The sequence below is a fragment of the Gossypium hirsutum genome, chromosome D04 (genome assembly GCF_007990345.1).
Source record: "Gossypium hirsutum isolate 1008001.06 chromosome D04, Gossypium_hirsutum_v2.1, whole genome shotgun sequence".
NCBI classification, from domain to species: domain Eukaryota; kingdom Viridiplantae; phylum Streptophyta; class Magnoliopsida; order Malvales; family Malvaceae; genus Gossypium; species Gossypium hirsutum.
Genome location: NC_053440.1, coordinates 44712030 through 44729575, shown reverse-complemented (window position 1 = coordinate 44729575; position 17546 = coordinate 44712030). Strand labels below are relative to the sequence as shown.

The 17546-nt window shown below is 34.7% G+C and overlaps 1 protein-coding gene and 1 pseudogene across 2 annotated transcripts; both read left to right on the top strand.

Annotated features, from left to right (window-relative positions):
* Positions 1-1988: 1988 nt before the first annotated feature.
* On the top strand, positions 1989-4613 carry LOC107899301 (uncharacterized). 2 transcript variants are annotated; one of them, XM_016824977.2, is made up of 2 exons: positions 1989-2421; positions 2828-4613. In XM_016824977.2, the coding sequence occupies exon 2, from the start codon at positions 2986-2988 to the stop codon at positions 4498-4500; it is 1515 nt and encodes a 504-aa protein (XP_016680466.2). In that variant the 5' UTR covers positions 1989-2421; positions 2828-2985; the 3' UTR covers positions 4501-4613. The 2 variants fall into 2 exon arrangements, with proteins under 2 accessions (XP_016680466.2, XP_016680467.2); XM_016824978.2 differs by having other exon boundaries at positions 2023-2421; positions 2546-4613.
* Positions 4614-4686: 73 nt separating this feature from the next.
* On the top strand, positions 4687-7572 carry LOC107898178 (pyrophosphate-energized vacuolar membrane proton pump-like; annotated as a pseudogene).
* Positions 7573-17546: the final 9974 nt, after the last annotated feature.

Sequence of the window (17546 nt, the reverse complement as noted above, 5' to 3'; positions counted from 1 at the left end):
GTTAATAAATTCAATCAATTTTTACTATTAAAAACTGATCTATATTTATCAGCGTGAGGTACACATGATACGCCATATGTCACTGTCTGTTTATAATCTAACATATATGGATTAATTTACCTATTTTTTAGTGAAGAGATAAAACTATAATCTAGCTCTTAATACAAATACCTTCATAATATTTTTACCAAAAATGATTTTATTATTACTTCATTTCCCTAATTTTTGTTATTTATAAATGAAAATATTCTCTTGCATGTTAAAAATTCAATTATAAAATAAATTTCATGTTGATTCCATTCCACAATTCCTTACTTTGCCTCAATTTATAATCTTTGGTGACTTGCCTTTACATATGTGTGAGATAGGATTGATAGGCACACCCACCATTAAAAGAGTGGAACAGTGGAAACACTTTCTTCATTAGCCTTTAACCATTTATCGACCAAATCCACGAAATTTATCAAAATAAGTGAAGAAAACAACAAAATAAAAGATCTCTAAAGATATTCATCAATTACCTATAAATCTCTATACAATGTGATGTTACTTATTATTAAAACCAATTAAATTAAGGGTAAATTCCCTAGTTGGGTGAACAACTTTTAAGGTGCTTTTGGTCATTTAAAATGAAATCATTGTAATTTCGTCATTAAACTTTCAGAGCACTTTCATTTTAGTCACTTAACCATTAAATCTCTTGCGGCAGTTAACTTGTACTCGTCATATCATGTTCACATTTTCATTTTGGTCACCTAACTTTTAGGTCGCTTTCATTTTAGTCACAAAAAAAAATCCTTTTTAAAGTATTGATTGGGTAAAAAAATAAAAAAGCAGTAGAAACTAAAATAATATAATAAAAATTTGTCAAATTATACTTATTTATCACATTGCCGAAAATTTTAATTTTAAAACATAAAAATTAATTAAATAAATTATTGAAAAATTTTTATCCCTTAAAATTTTATATTTCAAAACACAATGTTAACCAATTTGTTATTGTAATATTTAAATTAGTTAAATTAATCTCTTTTAAATTTTATTTTATCTTTTCGTATTATTTTTAATGAAATCAACTCGCTAATTCATATTTGATAATTGCCTGCGAAACTTAAATTTATTTTGATTATATAATCCCAAATCTTTCATACTAAGTTAGGCTAAAAGAAAAGAAAAATCATTACAATTAATTAAATTAATTGTTTGTTCTTCGTTTGGGTAAAAAATGATGAAAATATTCTGAGTTTTTTTGCCATGGAAGATAAAATTAATTGATTTAATTAATTAATTGTAAAGATATTTCTTTGCTTTTAACTTAGTATGAAAGACTCGATATCATATAATCAAAAGAATTTTGAGTTTTATGTACAATTAGTAAAGATGATTTATTTGAGTTGGTTTTTTAAAAACATAAAATAAAATTTTAAGATTTAAAAGTAGACTAAATTAATTCATTTAATTATTTTCAATATTATAATAACTAATCAGTTGACACTATTAAGGTATAAAATATTTTCAATAACTTATTTAATTGATTTTAATGTTTTGAAATTTAAAATTTCAATATTGAAAAAAAAAATAAAACTTTCGGCAAGGGGTAAACAAGTACAATTTGATAAATTTTAAAACATTCTTTTAGTTTTTTACCATTTTTTCACATTAATCGTTTTTTAACCGATCAATATTAGAAAAGAGGATATTTTTTGGGACCAAAATAAAAGCAACTTAGAGGTCAAATGACTAAAAATGAAAGTATAAACTTGATATGATGTGTATAAGTTAGCTGCCGTTAGAGATTTAACGATTGTGTAATAAAAATAAAAACGTCTTAAAAATTGAGTGACGAAATTGTAAAGATTTTATTTTAGGTGACTCAAGATTAAAATATCTAAAAATTAGGTAATTTTCGTTTAAATTGATCTATTTGTAAATATTAAATAATATTCAAAAACGGTAAAAAGGGGTGAAATGAAAAAGATAAGTAATACCTGGTTGCAGGGAACCGTGGAGTATTGACCTCTCAAAAAGATGACACTGGAAAAAAGTGTAGCGTTACCGTTAAGTAACAGCGAGTTGAATCGGTGGTATCTGGTGTAGGCTTTTACTGACGAAAACCTCTCTATATTTCGATGTTGCTTACAATTCTGTTTCTCTCCAGTCCTCATTCACTTGGGTTTTTTTTTTTTTTTTTGCTTCTCATTTTTCTTTGTTTTCTTTTCTCCTTTACGGCAAAACAAAGGAAGAAAACGAGAAAGTGTAAACGTATAATAGAGGGAAGATAAAGAACAATAATAAGTACGGAACAAAAAGGGAAAAAATGGTGTGTAAGGTTGTGGAAGATGATGATTTGGTGGAGATTAGCATGATAATCGTTCGTAGAGGTCCCTCTTCTTCTCGATTCCTCGATGCTTATCCCAAAAGGTACTCTTTTAAGATCCCTTCATTTCTCTTCTAGAAAAAATTCCTTTTCTTTTTAAAAAAGTTGGTTTTTTTTTCGTGGAAAAGGAAATAAGAATTGTTTCTTTTTTTGATGTTTTTGATTCAGTTTTTCCCACCTGTGTTTGGAGGATTTGGGGAGATTCTAGATAGTGTTAGATAATGTCTTTCTTTAGCAGCTTTTTGATAGGAAAATCTTTGTCTCTCTCTATAATCAGGTAGAGATTGAAGAGATTTTCTTTCTCTGTTTTTTTAAAAAAAATATATTTGTTTCAAATGAATGTTCTTTTTGTTGTATTTTAGTAAGTTAGGGTTATTGGATTGATATAGTTTTGTTAATATCTGTGAATTTTTGTGCGGATTGTTGTTTGTTCTGATGGATAAATTTTAGGGTTTTGATGGAAGGGAGATCATGTGGTGACTGATATGATGATGATGGTGTTCATAATGTTGTTGTTTTGTTGAAATCTTTGTTTTCGGGGGTGGTAAAAATGGAAAAAATTAAACCACCAACACCAGTACTTACCTTCTCCAACCGGATAAGCTGAAATGGGAGATTCTTTGCTCACAGCCTTGTTAATGGAAAATCATCACCCTTCCACCCTCTTATCTATGGATTCAAGTGCTTCTTCTCATGATGAATTGGATTTGGAAATGAATAGGCAAACTGTTCTTTCTCGGCCGCCTGATATCAATTTGCCTCTCTCCGCCGAGCGTAGCCCTCCCCCGCAGCCATGGAACTCAGACCAGTGTGATATTTTGGATGTTGGGCTCAGTTCACAAGCATTTGAGGTTGAGAGCTACCTTGCTGCACCCAAAGTGGAACGAAAATTTGCCAAGCGGGTAGACAGCATATGGGGTGCTTGGTTATTCTTTAGCTTTTACTTTAAGCCTGCTTTGAATGACAAATCAAAGGGCAAGATTATTCGTGATAGCAACGGTGTTTCTGGTTTTGACAAATCAGATCTGAAGTTGGATATTTTTATGGTTCAACACGATATGGAGAATATGTACATGTGGGTTTTCAAGGAGAGACCCGAGAATGCTCTGGGTAAGATGCAACTCAGAAGCTACATGAATGGCCATTCTCGCCAAGGAGAGCGTCCATTTCCGTTTAGTGTGGATAAAGGATTTGTCCGTTCACACAGGATGCAACGGAAGCAATACAGAGGATTGTCAAACCCCCAATGTCTACATGGGATTGAGGTTGTTCCAGCACCAAATCTCATGGCTCTGAGTGAGGAAGACCGGAAAAGGTGGATGGAGCTTACTGGAAGGGATTTAAACTTTACAGTTCCACCTGAAGCGAGTGATTTTAGTTCATGGAGGAACCTTCCAAACACAGATTTTGAGCTAGAGAGGCCTGTTCCTCCTCCTTCGATAAAGAGTGCTTCAAATTCTCACTCAAAAAAGCTTCTTAATGGATCTGGGCTGAATTTGTGTAGTCAACCATCTAACCATAGCAATGGAGATGGGATGGACTTAACACTTGTTAGCAACAAAAGGAGGAAAGAACTTTTTCGGCATAGAAACAATGATGATTGCTATTTGCCTGCCATTCCTCCATCTGACCGAATTCCGGATATGGAAATTCATCCCAGTGAGCCACACTGGTTAAAAGACTTCAGTGGGATAATGAAAAATGTGTATGGGCCCGTGACCGCTGCAAAAACTATCTACGAAGATGAAGCAGGTTACCTGATCATTATCAGCTTGCCGTTTGTCGATCTTCAGAGGGTCAAAGTCTCTTGGAGGAATACTCTCACTCATGGTATCATAAAGATATCTTGTGTTAGCACATCTGGCATGCCTTTCATCAAGAGACATGAAAGGACCTTCAAATTAACAGATCCTGCTTCTGAGCATTGCTCTCCTGGGGAGTTTGTTAGAGAGATCCCACTGTCAACTCGAATACCTGAAGACGCCAACATAGAAGCGTATCATGATGGACCAGGATCTGTCCTTGAGATTATGGTGCCAAAACTGCGTGTGGTACCTGAAGAACACGAAGTACTTGTCTGCCTCCGGCCTAAGCTTATTGGGAGTGATCTCATGTTGACATGAAGTAGCAGTTATAGAAGCATTATAGAAGGGTAGTTGCTATGATTGGTGCTTACATTGTTTTTACTGACTTTGTATCATACAGAGTAATCTATGAAACAAATATCTGCATCTCACATTTTACCTTTCGCAATTTTTTTCTCACTAATTTCTACGATTTTTTTTTGTCCCAACATTCTGGTAAACCATTCGATTTGTAACCACAATTGTTATTCAAACTTACATTTGATTATAGGCATTAATTAATATGAAAATAGAAACTAACACCTTTTGGTTGTGTTAGTAGTAGTAGCAATGCTTCTCTCTCGATGTAATTATTCCAGGTAAGGGTTGATGTTTGGACTTAATTTGCAGCCATCTTCTCTTGTATTTCTTGGGATTTTGGTTGGATTTTCCATCAGAACCTCTCGGACGCATTCAGAGATGAATTATTAAAATGGGGTAGTGGAGTGGACAGAGTTTTTGACAGTGACTAAGCTTATGTGCTTCTGGAACACACTGATTAAGAAATATCTCAAAATGATGATAATTTTACAAGGTATTGCGGGTGCTAAAAGTCAATAGAGTGGAGGTGGCAGTTCCACTTCTTTCCTCTTAGATAGACACTTTCATTGCTTACCAACAAACTTCCAATGTCCAATTTCCTCTTGCCTCTTCTGTTAAAAGCCAAAAGCAAATGATGAAAGGAACAAATATCTCAGTGAAAATTTATTGTATTTTTTTTAGTATAAGTTCTGAATGAGTGTATTTGCTTGATGCTTCTGTTTTAGACTCCCAGTGGAATTGGGTTGTGCATTAACTTTGATGTCATTTGTATATAGTGCTATGATTTCTGCCTTGTTCTCTTCATTGCTGTCTTTGCATAATCAAAACCGTGGGTGTAAGATTTATATAAATTATAAAAAACAAGATCCACTAAAGAAATGATGCTTTAGACCACTGCAGCTATTGTTAAGGTAAGATTTATATGTTAATACCATGATCTTTTTCTCAGGTTCCGTAATAGGATCGGCGGCCTTTGTTTCACTTGCTTTATTTGGTGCCTATGTTAGCAGAACAGGCATCAAGATTGTAGATGTATTGACACCTAAAGCTTTCATGGTCTCATTGTCGGAGCCATGCTCCCATACTGGTTTTCCGGCATGACAATGAAAAGTGTTGGAAGCGCAGCTCTCAAAATGGTTAAAGAAGTTCATCGGCAATTCAATACAATTCCGGGACTAAAGGCAAGGCGAAACCAGACTACACCTACTGCGTCAAGATATCAACCGATGCCTCACTCTGCGAAATAATCCCACCCGGTGCACTTGTTATGCTTAATCCACTTACAGTAGGAACCCTTTTTGGAGTCGAAACTCTCGCCAGTGTCCAGGTACAAAACATATCCATTACTTTTACCAGTCTAAGTTCATCTAAACAACACCATGATCAAAATTTGTGTTGCCATAGGTTGCCATCTCAGCTTCAAACACAGGATCATGGGTTAATAATGCCAAGAAATACATTGAGGTAAGCCAACAAATTGTTTTATGATGTTGTAAGCATTGGATTTTATTTCATTTAATGGTTTGTGTGCTAAAAGGCGGGTGTTAGTGAACATGCAAAGTCATTGGAATCAGAAGGTTCAAGATGTCACTAGGCAGCAGTGAAAGGAGACACAAAAGGGGATCCACTGAAAGACACGTCAAGTCCATCATTCAACATCCTCATAAAGCTCATGGCTGTTGAACCTTTCGTCTTTGCTCTTTTCTTCGCCGCTCATGGAGGCTTGCTTTTCAAATTCATCTAAATTTCAAGCCTCTTTTAACAATACATACATGCATGCATATATTTATGTATCTATCAACAGTAGAGTTGTATGCTAGAGGATATGGGGAACTTTTGTATTAAGAATAAGATATGTAAAGGAAAGTCGAGCCTCGCTTCGACGTTGGGATGTACCAAGGCTATGGGCCTATGAGTGGACGTTGGAAGCAAGTCCAAATTAATCTTGTCCTGATTGGGCCAAGTCCAAATCAAATGCGGATCCGAGGGTTGGATGAAACCTCCAATGGGTTTTAAATAATTATAAGACAATTTAAAGGACTTTTAATTAAGTTTTCAGTTTAAAAAGTTTACATTTAATTAAGTCATGCATTATATTTATGTGAGTTTGTGTCATATGTGTTGAGTGTGTCATTAATTAAGTTTAACTTCAATTTGCATTTAATTATGTCATGCATTATAATTATGTTTAAGCATGGGTTTGAGTTACATGTTTATAAATAAATGTGTATTTATAGTAGGCTGATTTCTATCATAAATATGTGTGTTTTAATTAAATGTTTTAGCTTAATAAGAATATGAAAAGTTGCAAATGTTTAATATCTAAAAGCATGTTTAATGTGTCTTAGGGACGATTTATGGCTACTAAGAAGGTCTAGAGGCGTTCACACACAAAGGCTGTTCGATTTTGGCATGATAAAGTGTGTATTCGATCACTTAATTATTGGTGCATGAAGAGGACGTTTTGTTGGGTGCAGAAGGTGGATAAATGCACAAAATTCATTCAAGAATCAGCATTCAATGTTGATGCATTGTGGCTGTTCATTGGACCAAGAATGGCTTTTCAAATCTCGTCGGTTTTATGCACTCAAAGCATTATGGTGCCAATTAAAGAGTTGTCAGCCCAAGCATTCAAACATTCGGTTCTAAGGGAGATGAAAGGACAACAAAACAACATAATTAAGGAACAGTTAAGCTTTCATCAAGTGAAGAGACATGTCTTTTTAGTTACACATGAATCAAGTGAATAGGCATGACTTTTGGGCTATCTACCATGAGTTATAACCGGATTTAAATATTTGTTTTAATAGCTAGTTGAATGTTGAATTTGAAAGGCCCTTTATAGGATTTGAAAAGTCATTTTGGAGGCTTATAAATTTTGGCCTAAGTTACTTATGTAAGATTAGACAATTATTTTGAATATAAACTTTGTTGGTAAGATTATCCTCTCTCAGTTCTTCATTGAACTAAACTGAACTTATCAAACTCTTACGAGTTTGTGGCATTTACCCAATTGTCTTATCACTCTATTTCCCATCATGAAGTGTGGCGACTTCGCTAACCAAGGTTCGAGTATTCTGTCATGTTTAAGTGGGGTGTTGTTTTAATATAGCTACGGTTCCTTAAAGTATTCAAATGTTACGGGTCAAGGTTTCCACCAATTGAACCTATTCAAGACGGTCCTTCCATTCGAGCTATTTTCCAAACTATCCAAGTCCGGGAAATCGCATCTTATTAGTTCTGATATGAACAAAGTAAGTTTATGATTGAATAAAAATGATTTTGCAAAGAAAGTCTCTATTTGAGGAACTTTAAAAAAAAATTGCAAATGGTTAGATTCCAACTTTATTTTCTTTTTCACATTTAAGATGGTGAAAATTAAATATTAGTGTTATGGTACTCATCATTACTAATCCACTACTTGGTTACCCGATCGAATTCCGGCCCATAGCCTACATTGTTCGCACCCTGAGTTCACACGTGAGGTGTTCACATCCTTCAATGACCTCGCATAATGTGGGTTCGCACTACCATGCAGGCAAACCAATACATAGAAAACATGTGTTAATCCTAGAGTAGGGTACGTGTTGGCATGCATAGGGACTTACCTACAACATCACATTCATGAATAGTAACAATATCGTATAAATAGAAAATTTATCCTGTTTGAAAATGACATACACACAAAAATACTCAATAATTTGGTGCGATAAGCATGGACAGACTTTCGATCTTCAGAAAATAAAAAAAATCAAGATGACTCACTCTAATAAGAATTTCCCTAATAAATCAAACAGTTGTTTTGGCACTGACAATCGACCTAGTGAAATGGACCTTTTTGCTGGTTGGTTTGCTGACCGACCAGAAAATTTGGACAACTTAGGACAAGCAAGTGCCTCCAATTCTTTTGAACTCAATGATCCCTCTGGTTGAAGACTGTTATTTCCCTCTGATCAAGGAGCATTGCCACAACAACTGTTTGATTTATAGGAGAAGTTGAGGTTGATGAAAGAACAAATGACCCAACAAAGTGCTAGGTTTGAATAGTAGCAAGTGTTTTAGTAGGAGTTCCTAAGATAGAATGAAGAGTTGAGGAGAAATATGTAGTTTGACCACTTTGATTTTCAGGACCATGTTACGCCTCTTCAAAAAGAGGTTGTGGGAGCACATGCAAAGCCATGACATAATGAGATGGATGTTTTGCATAGAGATGTTTGAACGTTACACTCGATGTACAAGACATGGACTGATTGTTCTGTTCTAACAACCCTTTATATCCAAAAGTAGCAGCTGTGAGCTTACCATCCGAGTTTAAAGTGCCGAAAGAGATGTTTGAAGGTAGAAGGGATCCCAGAGCCCATCTTATACAATATAATGATTACATGAATGTATTAGAGGCCTCAGATGCTGCATAGTGTAAAGCTTTCTCGACTTCTCTTAGGGGAAGCATGAAGGATTGATATTAATCCTTGCCTCAAGGCTCCATTCAAAGCACGGAGATTTCGAGTCCATAAGACAATAATGAGCACTCCTATGAGTTTGATGTCAATGAAATAAAGGGATGGAGAACCTTTTCAAGATTATGTCAAGTGATTCCATATTTCCACGTTGAACACCAAGAACTTGGAGGACCAGTGGGCCATTGATGCCTTCATTATGGAAGTCCAAAATAGGCATGTGCAATATTTTTTACTGATTATAGGCCACAGAGTTTAGCAAACATGTATGAGAGAGCACATAAGTTCATTGTGGTAGAAGAAATTAAAAGAGCAGCTTATAACACTTTTCAGAGGGGTGACAGGCAATTTAGGAGTCGCCAAGGTGTGCGCAACCAACATGTCCTCCTTCTTAGAGTCTGCGTGTACAAGGTGAGAGACAACAGAGAAATTATTTGTAGAATGAATCGCCAAGGGCATTTCAGAAACCTAAGGATGAACACACTAGAAGGTATGTTCCTCATGGAAAATTTGAAGCTTACACTGCCTTAAATGCTTCGCATACCTACATTCATAATTGGGTCAAAAGTTTGGGCATTCTACCAAGCCCTCCACCTATGCGTCACAATCAATCAAGAACCAACTTGAAAGACAGATGTAATTTTCACAATGACAAGAGGCATAGGTCAGGATGCCTCGCTATCAGGTCAGAGTTCGTGGGGCACTGATAAAGGTACACATGGCATAATACATTTGATAATTGATATATATGAAGAGTGGGTGACCTTTAACATAAAGAGAAAGGCTCATATTATAAGTATGATGTCAGTCAGTTCCCCAAAGGGGTTGCGTCAACGAGAGAAGTGGAAAGTAAAATTAATGAAGAGGATGAGGATTCGATATGTTACGAGGAATTAAATGACCCTATGGTCTTATCAACAACTATAACAGGATATGAGGTTAAAAGAATTTTGGTTGATAGTGGAAGTACTGTGGAGGTGTTGCCTTGGGACGCACATTAGAAGATGGGGCTGAAAGAGCAGGCTTTGAATAATTAAACCCTTTGGATGGTTTTTTGAACCGTTCGGTCGAGGTGAAAGGGTGTATTACCCTGCCTGTTACATTAGGAGGTGACGAACACATCATTATGGAATACGTTTAATTCTTTGTGGTAGACCACTCAATGGCTTACAACACCATCTTTGTGTTGGAAAAAAAATCCTCTTTGAAAATGATTTTCTTACATAGCGGAAAATTAAAATTTTAAAAATTGACCTGACTTGTGATATTTATAATAATAAAACTTAACCGAATTTTTACCTGTGTTTTTGGATAAGCAAATTGAACTTCTCTGCTATTCTTGTACCATTAACTGCTTCAAGTGTTGGCTCGAACCAATTGAATCAAAACACAAAACTAGAAAAAGTTTTCCTTTTGGGGTGAAAATGAAAATTCTCTCTTCTTTAATAGAAACCAGTAAAATTGTTATTCTGAAAAATATATTTATAAGTTGAAAATAAATTCTCTCTATTTTTCGATAGAATAACAATATTTCAAAAGTCATTTTCATAACTCTACCGGTACCATCTATTTATAGGAAGAGAAGGTAGAACCCGTGTAGAGTTTTTAAACTTTATTTCTACTAGAAAAACGATATCCTAGTTTAACTAGGATATAGGGAGCGGAACCCTAGTTAATGATACTAGGGTTTTGTCATCCCACCCCCTTACATGAGGGGTTTTGGACCTCTCTCACATTGGGTCTAATTACGAGTACTTCCTGAGTCTTTTTAACTCAGTACTTTGTAATATGATCCAACTTGATTCAGTTTTTTTATTTCTGAAAAGAAACTTTAATATTTACATATTAAATAATTTTCTCTTCCCAAATTTATCCCGATAAAATTTTGAGAAAATTCGTTCAATATGTCACAACTCAACATGTTCACTATGACTGAATGATTTAATTTCATTTTTGAGCTTCAAAACAATCCAAAAACACAAACTCATTCTTCCATCATTTTTTAAGTAATCTTATATAGGATTGCAAATTTCCATTTCCATTTTTATTTCCATATTTATAAACCTACATTCATTTCCAAGTGATTCCATTTCTCCATTTCGGAGAAAATTATAATCATTCATTAATGTTTCTCATTTCTCTTTTTCAATTCATTTTGTTTATTTCTATTCAAACACGCAATTTATTTATGGTTTCAATGAGTTAGCGGAGAGACCGATTGGACACATGTAGTTGAGGCTCAAATAATTTATAATTAAGTTTCAACTTTTCTCTTATTAATTATAAACTCATTTAGTCACGAAGTAATTCCACTATAGTATCGTGACTAAGCTCTCCCCAACAACATACCATTACGAAAGAAACTACTCAGTGCTCGTCCAATGACCTTGTCATTAATGTGTTACCCTTATATGATATCCTTGATCTATTTGGGATAATATTTGTTCTCCCAATATGATCCTATTTTATTTTAGGTTAACCATTATATCTTCCTTCATGAAAAGTCAATCACTATCAAATAATGATCAAGTCATCTATCACAAAGACAAATGACCCGTGTCCACGTTTACTTTTCATCAACCATGTAATGTCAATGAGAGGATATTGTTTACCCATGTTCTGGGCTATGAACTCCATTGTTGCGAATGATTCTACATACTACAAAATTCTTATACCCAATGCACCAACTTTCGGTTCCTTATCTATTTGAACTCAGGTTTTTACTTACATCAAAGTGTACGATTCATGCATACATAGTCCACCATTCACTCAAGATTTAGGTATGCTACGCTATGAATGTCACAAGTGAATAAATCCACAAACGGATTTAGAATCTGTTCTTCTTGGGTCTTGTCTGATGTACTATCAATCCAGTCAGTTACATTTATGTCTTTATCTTTTGGGAGTCATCCGCTCCGATGCCCAAGACAAGGCATCTTCCCAATTAGACTTGATAGACAGTATATTAGTCTCTTAACTGGTTTGCTCATTTCCAATTAGACTAAGGACATGTTTAGGTTTGTCTACTAATACAAGTTTTCTTTTCGTACTACGATCAAATCACGTTATACCGCTTAGTATTAGTTCAACATTAGACAACCAATAAGCAACATTTGCTTCCATTTTACTTTGCGTGCAAAACCCATATGAGGATAATATACAAAGTTTTTAATGTAGTTCATGAATAATTTTATTAACCATTCTGTTCAAAAAAATTAGAAGTGTATTTAGATGAAAATTCTACTCTCAGGGCACCAGATCTAACAATCTCCCACTTGTCCTAGTAAAGTAGATGATTCATGTTTTGCATTCCTATGCCCCTCCACATGTTTCCTAGAGAACTCTTTAGCTAGTAGAGTCTTGGTAAAACAAACTCCAGGGTATGTCCTCAGATGCGTTCTTTGACTATATCCACTATTCTGTTAAACACTACCGTCTCCCTTAATGCGTTATGTCCTTATATGGTTTATTTGGGTTTAGCTATATCCCCACTATTATAGTGTCATAGCTTTTTTCATACCTCATATTCGGCCCTTCATAATGAAGTTAGCAGTGCTAGTCTGCTTTACACTTCTCTACATAATTAACCTATCGCCTAGGATAAAAACATAGCCTGATGTTGATTTCCTTAAATCTCAACACGTTTAGAGGTTAGAATCAGTATATCCAATAGCAGTAAGGTCTCTTCCAGAATACACAAGCATATAATCTCTCATTCTCTGTAAATACTTGAGTATATGCTTAACTGCTTACCAGTACCTTGGTTCTGGATTTGCCTAATCCTGACTTACAAATCCCACTGCAAAATAAATATCTGGGCATGTGCATAGCATATCATACATGAGACTTTCTACTGTCGAGGCATAAAAAACCTTTCTCATGTTCTCTCTTTCTTTCGCTATCTTAAGATAGTCCTCTAAATAGAGATGAAATCCTGATATGGAGGGTTGATTTCCCTTATTCGAATTAGTTAGTGTATAATGCTCCAATGTATTGTCTATGTATGAAGCCTAAGACAGTGCTATCATTTTGTTCTTTCGATTCCTTAGGGTTCGAATACCTAGAACAAAATTAGCTTCTCTCAAGTCCTCCATGCTAAATTGTTGGGTTAACCACAGTTTAACCGATGGCAATGTCCCTACATCATTTCCAATGAGTAGAATATCATCGACATATAGAATGAGAAAAACCATCTTTCCATCCCCTAAACGTTTGTAAACACAAGGTTCATCTACGTTTTGCTCACATCCTAAATTCTTGATCGCTTGATCAAATCTTTGATTCCATAAGTTGAATGCTTGCTTAAGTCTATATATAGATCTAAGAAGTTTGCAAACTTTATACTCATTTCTTTTAGCTATATATGCAGTGGGTTGCATCATGTAGATGCTCTCTTTAAGATAGTCATTCGAAAATGTTGTCTTGCAATCCATTTGCCAAATCTCGTAATCAAGAGTCACTGCAATGGATAGTAATATACAGATTGACTTATGCATAGCAATTCGAGAGAAGGTTTCTTCGTAATCGATGCCTTCTTTCTGAGTATTACCTTTTGCTACAAATCTATCCTTATAAGTTTCCACTTTTCCATTCATATTTCTTTTCCTCTTATAGATCCATTTACACCCTATAGGTTTTATCCCTTCTGGTAGTCTACAAGTTCCCACACTGAGTTGGAATACATAGAGTCCATCTTAGCTTTCATAGCTATTTCCTAGAGCTTAGAATCAACAGTCTGCACCACTTTGTCATATGTGAGTAGGTAATCATCTTCCTGTTCAACAAACTCACTGTTAAAAGCACTTTCGCCAGATTGGAAGAACTCAGGCCTATGAGAGACCCCCTAGTGTGACGAGGCTCCCTATGCTGCTGATTATTTGTAGGTCTACTATTAGGAGTTGGTTTTGACACCATTTTCGTAGGGTTTTGCATATTTCCTGAAACCTCCTCGAGTACCTCTTTTCTCTAAGGTTTGAAGTCATTCATGTAACTTTCTTCAATAGAAGTAGCATGAGTTGACACTATAACAGTTTGCTATTTCAAGATATAAAAGAAACCACCTTTTATTCCCATTAGACATCCTACAAACATGCACAATTCTATTCGTGAGTCCAACTTCCTTACATCTTTATCCAATACTTGGGCTGGACATCCCCAAATCCTTAAATGTTTTAGACTTGGTTTTCTGCCATGCTGCAATTCGTATGGAGTTTTTGATGCTGCCTTAATTGGCACATCATTCAGAATATAGTAAGTCGTTTGTACCCAGAAAGAGGTTGGAAGTTTTTAATAACTTAACGTTGAACGTACCATGTCTAACAATGTTCGATTCCCTCTTTGTGCCACACTATTTTGTTGTAGAGTGCTCGGTGCGGTTAACTGGGATAGAATCCCATTCTCTATGAGGTACCCTAAGAACTTATCAGATAAATATTCCTCACCTCGATTAGACCAAAGTTCCTTTATAGGTAAACCTAGTTGATTCTCCACTTTCGCACGAAACTCTTTGAATTTATCAAAGGTTTCACTTTTGCGGTGCATTAAGTATACATACCCATGTCTGGAATAGTCATCAATAAATGTTACATAATACTTGTAACCACCTCTTGCACTAACATTCATGGGGCCACATACGCCAATGCGCACAAGTTCTAGGGGTTTTCCAGCCCTCGTTCCTTTTACATTAAAAAATAGCTTAGTCATCTTACCTTTCAAGCAAGATTCATAATGTGGAAAATCAACTTCTTTAAGAGAACTGAAGATGTCCTCTTTCACAAGCTAGTGATTCTTTCTCGGTTAATATGACCAAGTCTCAAATGCCAATGATATGCCTCATTAGAGTGAGAAGTTTTAAGTCTTTTATTTGACATTTCAGTCTCAAGCATCGTGTACATCTTTGGTTTGATAAAATAGAGATTATTTGACATTCATCCATTACAGATAAGATTGAAATTTTTAAATATTGCAATTCCATTATTAAAAGTCACAGTCTAGTTGTTTTTATATAAACATGCAATAGAAATTAAATTTCTTTTGAAACTTGGTCCATAGAAAATGTCTTTTAAAATAATCTTCCTAAAATTATCAAAATAAAGATGTACATCTCTCACTGCTTTAGCTGCAACACTTGTCTCGTTCTCGACCCGTAAGGATAAACTTTATCTCTTAGATCTTTCATTTCCTCGAACCCCTATAGAGAAACACCAACATGATTAGTGGCTCCCGAATTAATAAACCAATGGTCTATTGAGTCTTCCACTAAACAAGCTTCTATCATCAAGTGTTTCATACATTTTCCTTTAGTAGCTAGGTATTCGTTCCACTCTTTATAGTTTGTCTTGAAATACCCTTTCTTGTTGCAAAAGAAGCATTTAGACTTAAATAAGTCTTTAGGCTTTCTAGTTCTCTTCCTTTCCACTTGTGGTGGCCTAGAGACATTAGCCTTGCCTTTCTTAGTATGTTTTCCCTTCCCTTTTGAGGAAAAAACGATGATTATATTCACTTTTGGTTTTTGAACCAGCTGACCACCGTTCAACATCAACTCATAGAATTGTAACTCCTTCATGAGTTGTGTAAGTATTAGGTTTTTGTTGCCAAGGTTATATGCGACCCAAAAACCAATAAAATCCTTTGACAAGATTTTGAAAACCATCTAAATTTGAGTGTTCTGGTCCAGATTGACCTCATTGTCTGCAGCCTCGGAAAAGTATCCCATAAGAGTGATCAAATGGTGTTTGACCAGAGTGCCAAGCTTTTGTTGGGCATTCATCAAGCTAGTTATGGAAAACTATCGAGCCAAGGTAGCTTGACCTCCGAACATGTCTTCTAGCTTATCTAAAATCGTTTTAGCAATCTTACAACTCTCTAGTTGTTGATACAGAGTACTAGCCACACTTGCCAGCATATAGCAACGAGCTATCTCATCAAAATCTTCTCAGCATTTTCTAGCTTCAACTTGAGTGGCCGGTGGGCACTTATTATCAAGAATTTTTTTTAAATTTCTCACAACTCAGGACAATTATCAGGTTTCCTTTTTTGTTCCTTATAGTTATTTTCGTTTAATTTATTTTTAGTGAGTATATTCAATAAGCGAGTTAGTGCAATTTTCGAATTGAAAATAAAACAGTCATATATTAATATCTTTGTATTAGGCAAATTTTTGAAAATATTTTGTAACATTACGATATGTATTAAGATGATGCATGCGTCTTACATTAAACCTTGAAAACATTTGTAATTCATTGCAACAATAATTTCTACACCCATTAAATCAAGCCACCTTGGGGTGATCATGATCAACTAGTAAGAACATGGATTTCTATCCAATTAGTACATGAACCTAATTCCTTAGGCATTCACATGTACTAATAATCGTGTAACATTTGATTATCATTCTAACTTAAGCATAGCTCCTTAGGTAGTTATTTAACTAGATGATCTTGAGTGTACAACCATCAACTCAACACCTATCGCATTATTCACCACAAATGAGTCATCTTTGAAGAAATAATTTCTTAATTTATTGCATGATAATACCTACCATAGGGGCCGGTCCAACTATCATATGATCATAAGAAAATTCTGCTTACTTTCAGGAAGTCTCCTCAATGAAATCCACGTGACAACATCTACCTTAGGGTAAGTCCATTTCATGCTATCACAAGAGATCATTGATGGAGGCCGTAGGTCTTGTTTGGGGACATTCTTCTACTAAATATTTTAAAAAAATGCAATGTTTTTAATTTCAAGTTTCAATAATGTATGATCAATATATACATGATAAGTACATGTGACATTATTTCCTAAACTATATGACATGCTTATCTCATGTATGCATGACATGTTATGGCAATTTTATAATATTCACATTCAATTATTCACAAGAGTCAATCAAATAATTTTGATTCTTTACAATTTTTCTTTTAAGGGAAAACTCGAAGAAGTGAAGGTGAATCATGCACCAGGTAAGTTCTTAGGAAAAGAAGGTGAGTCGTATTTGACTACTTAAAAACCAAGCCTTTCCTTGCCACATCCAACCCTAGACATGCACCTTCTCATTACTATACTTCTCACAGTAATTGAATAACCTAAAGAAGTGAACGAAATAATACAACAAATGTATTTTCTCATCACCATACTTCTTATCTTTGATAGATCAATTGTGAATCATCTCATACACATATATCACAATTATATCATAAAAAATTATTAAACAGATATATAAAGAGATAGGTAATAAAATAAAATTGTTAGTTAAGGTTTCCATGGTTATATTTCTAGAAACAAAATGAAAAACAAAAATTACATATTTTTCATCACAAGACATTCCTTGTGTCTTTGACTGCCATCACTCCATCTTCTCCTCTTCATATACTCCTTTTGGAAAAATCACATTTATGTCCTATATTTGTTTCCGACTCACAAGAATTTTATAAATAAAAAATAATCCTACATGGAGATGATAGTCCACGGTCTATTTCCTAAGAACCACATCCTTGCCAAAAAAATATTATTTATATAAAAATATATATAATTGAAACGACAAAA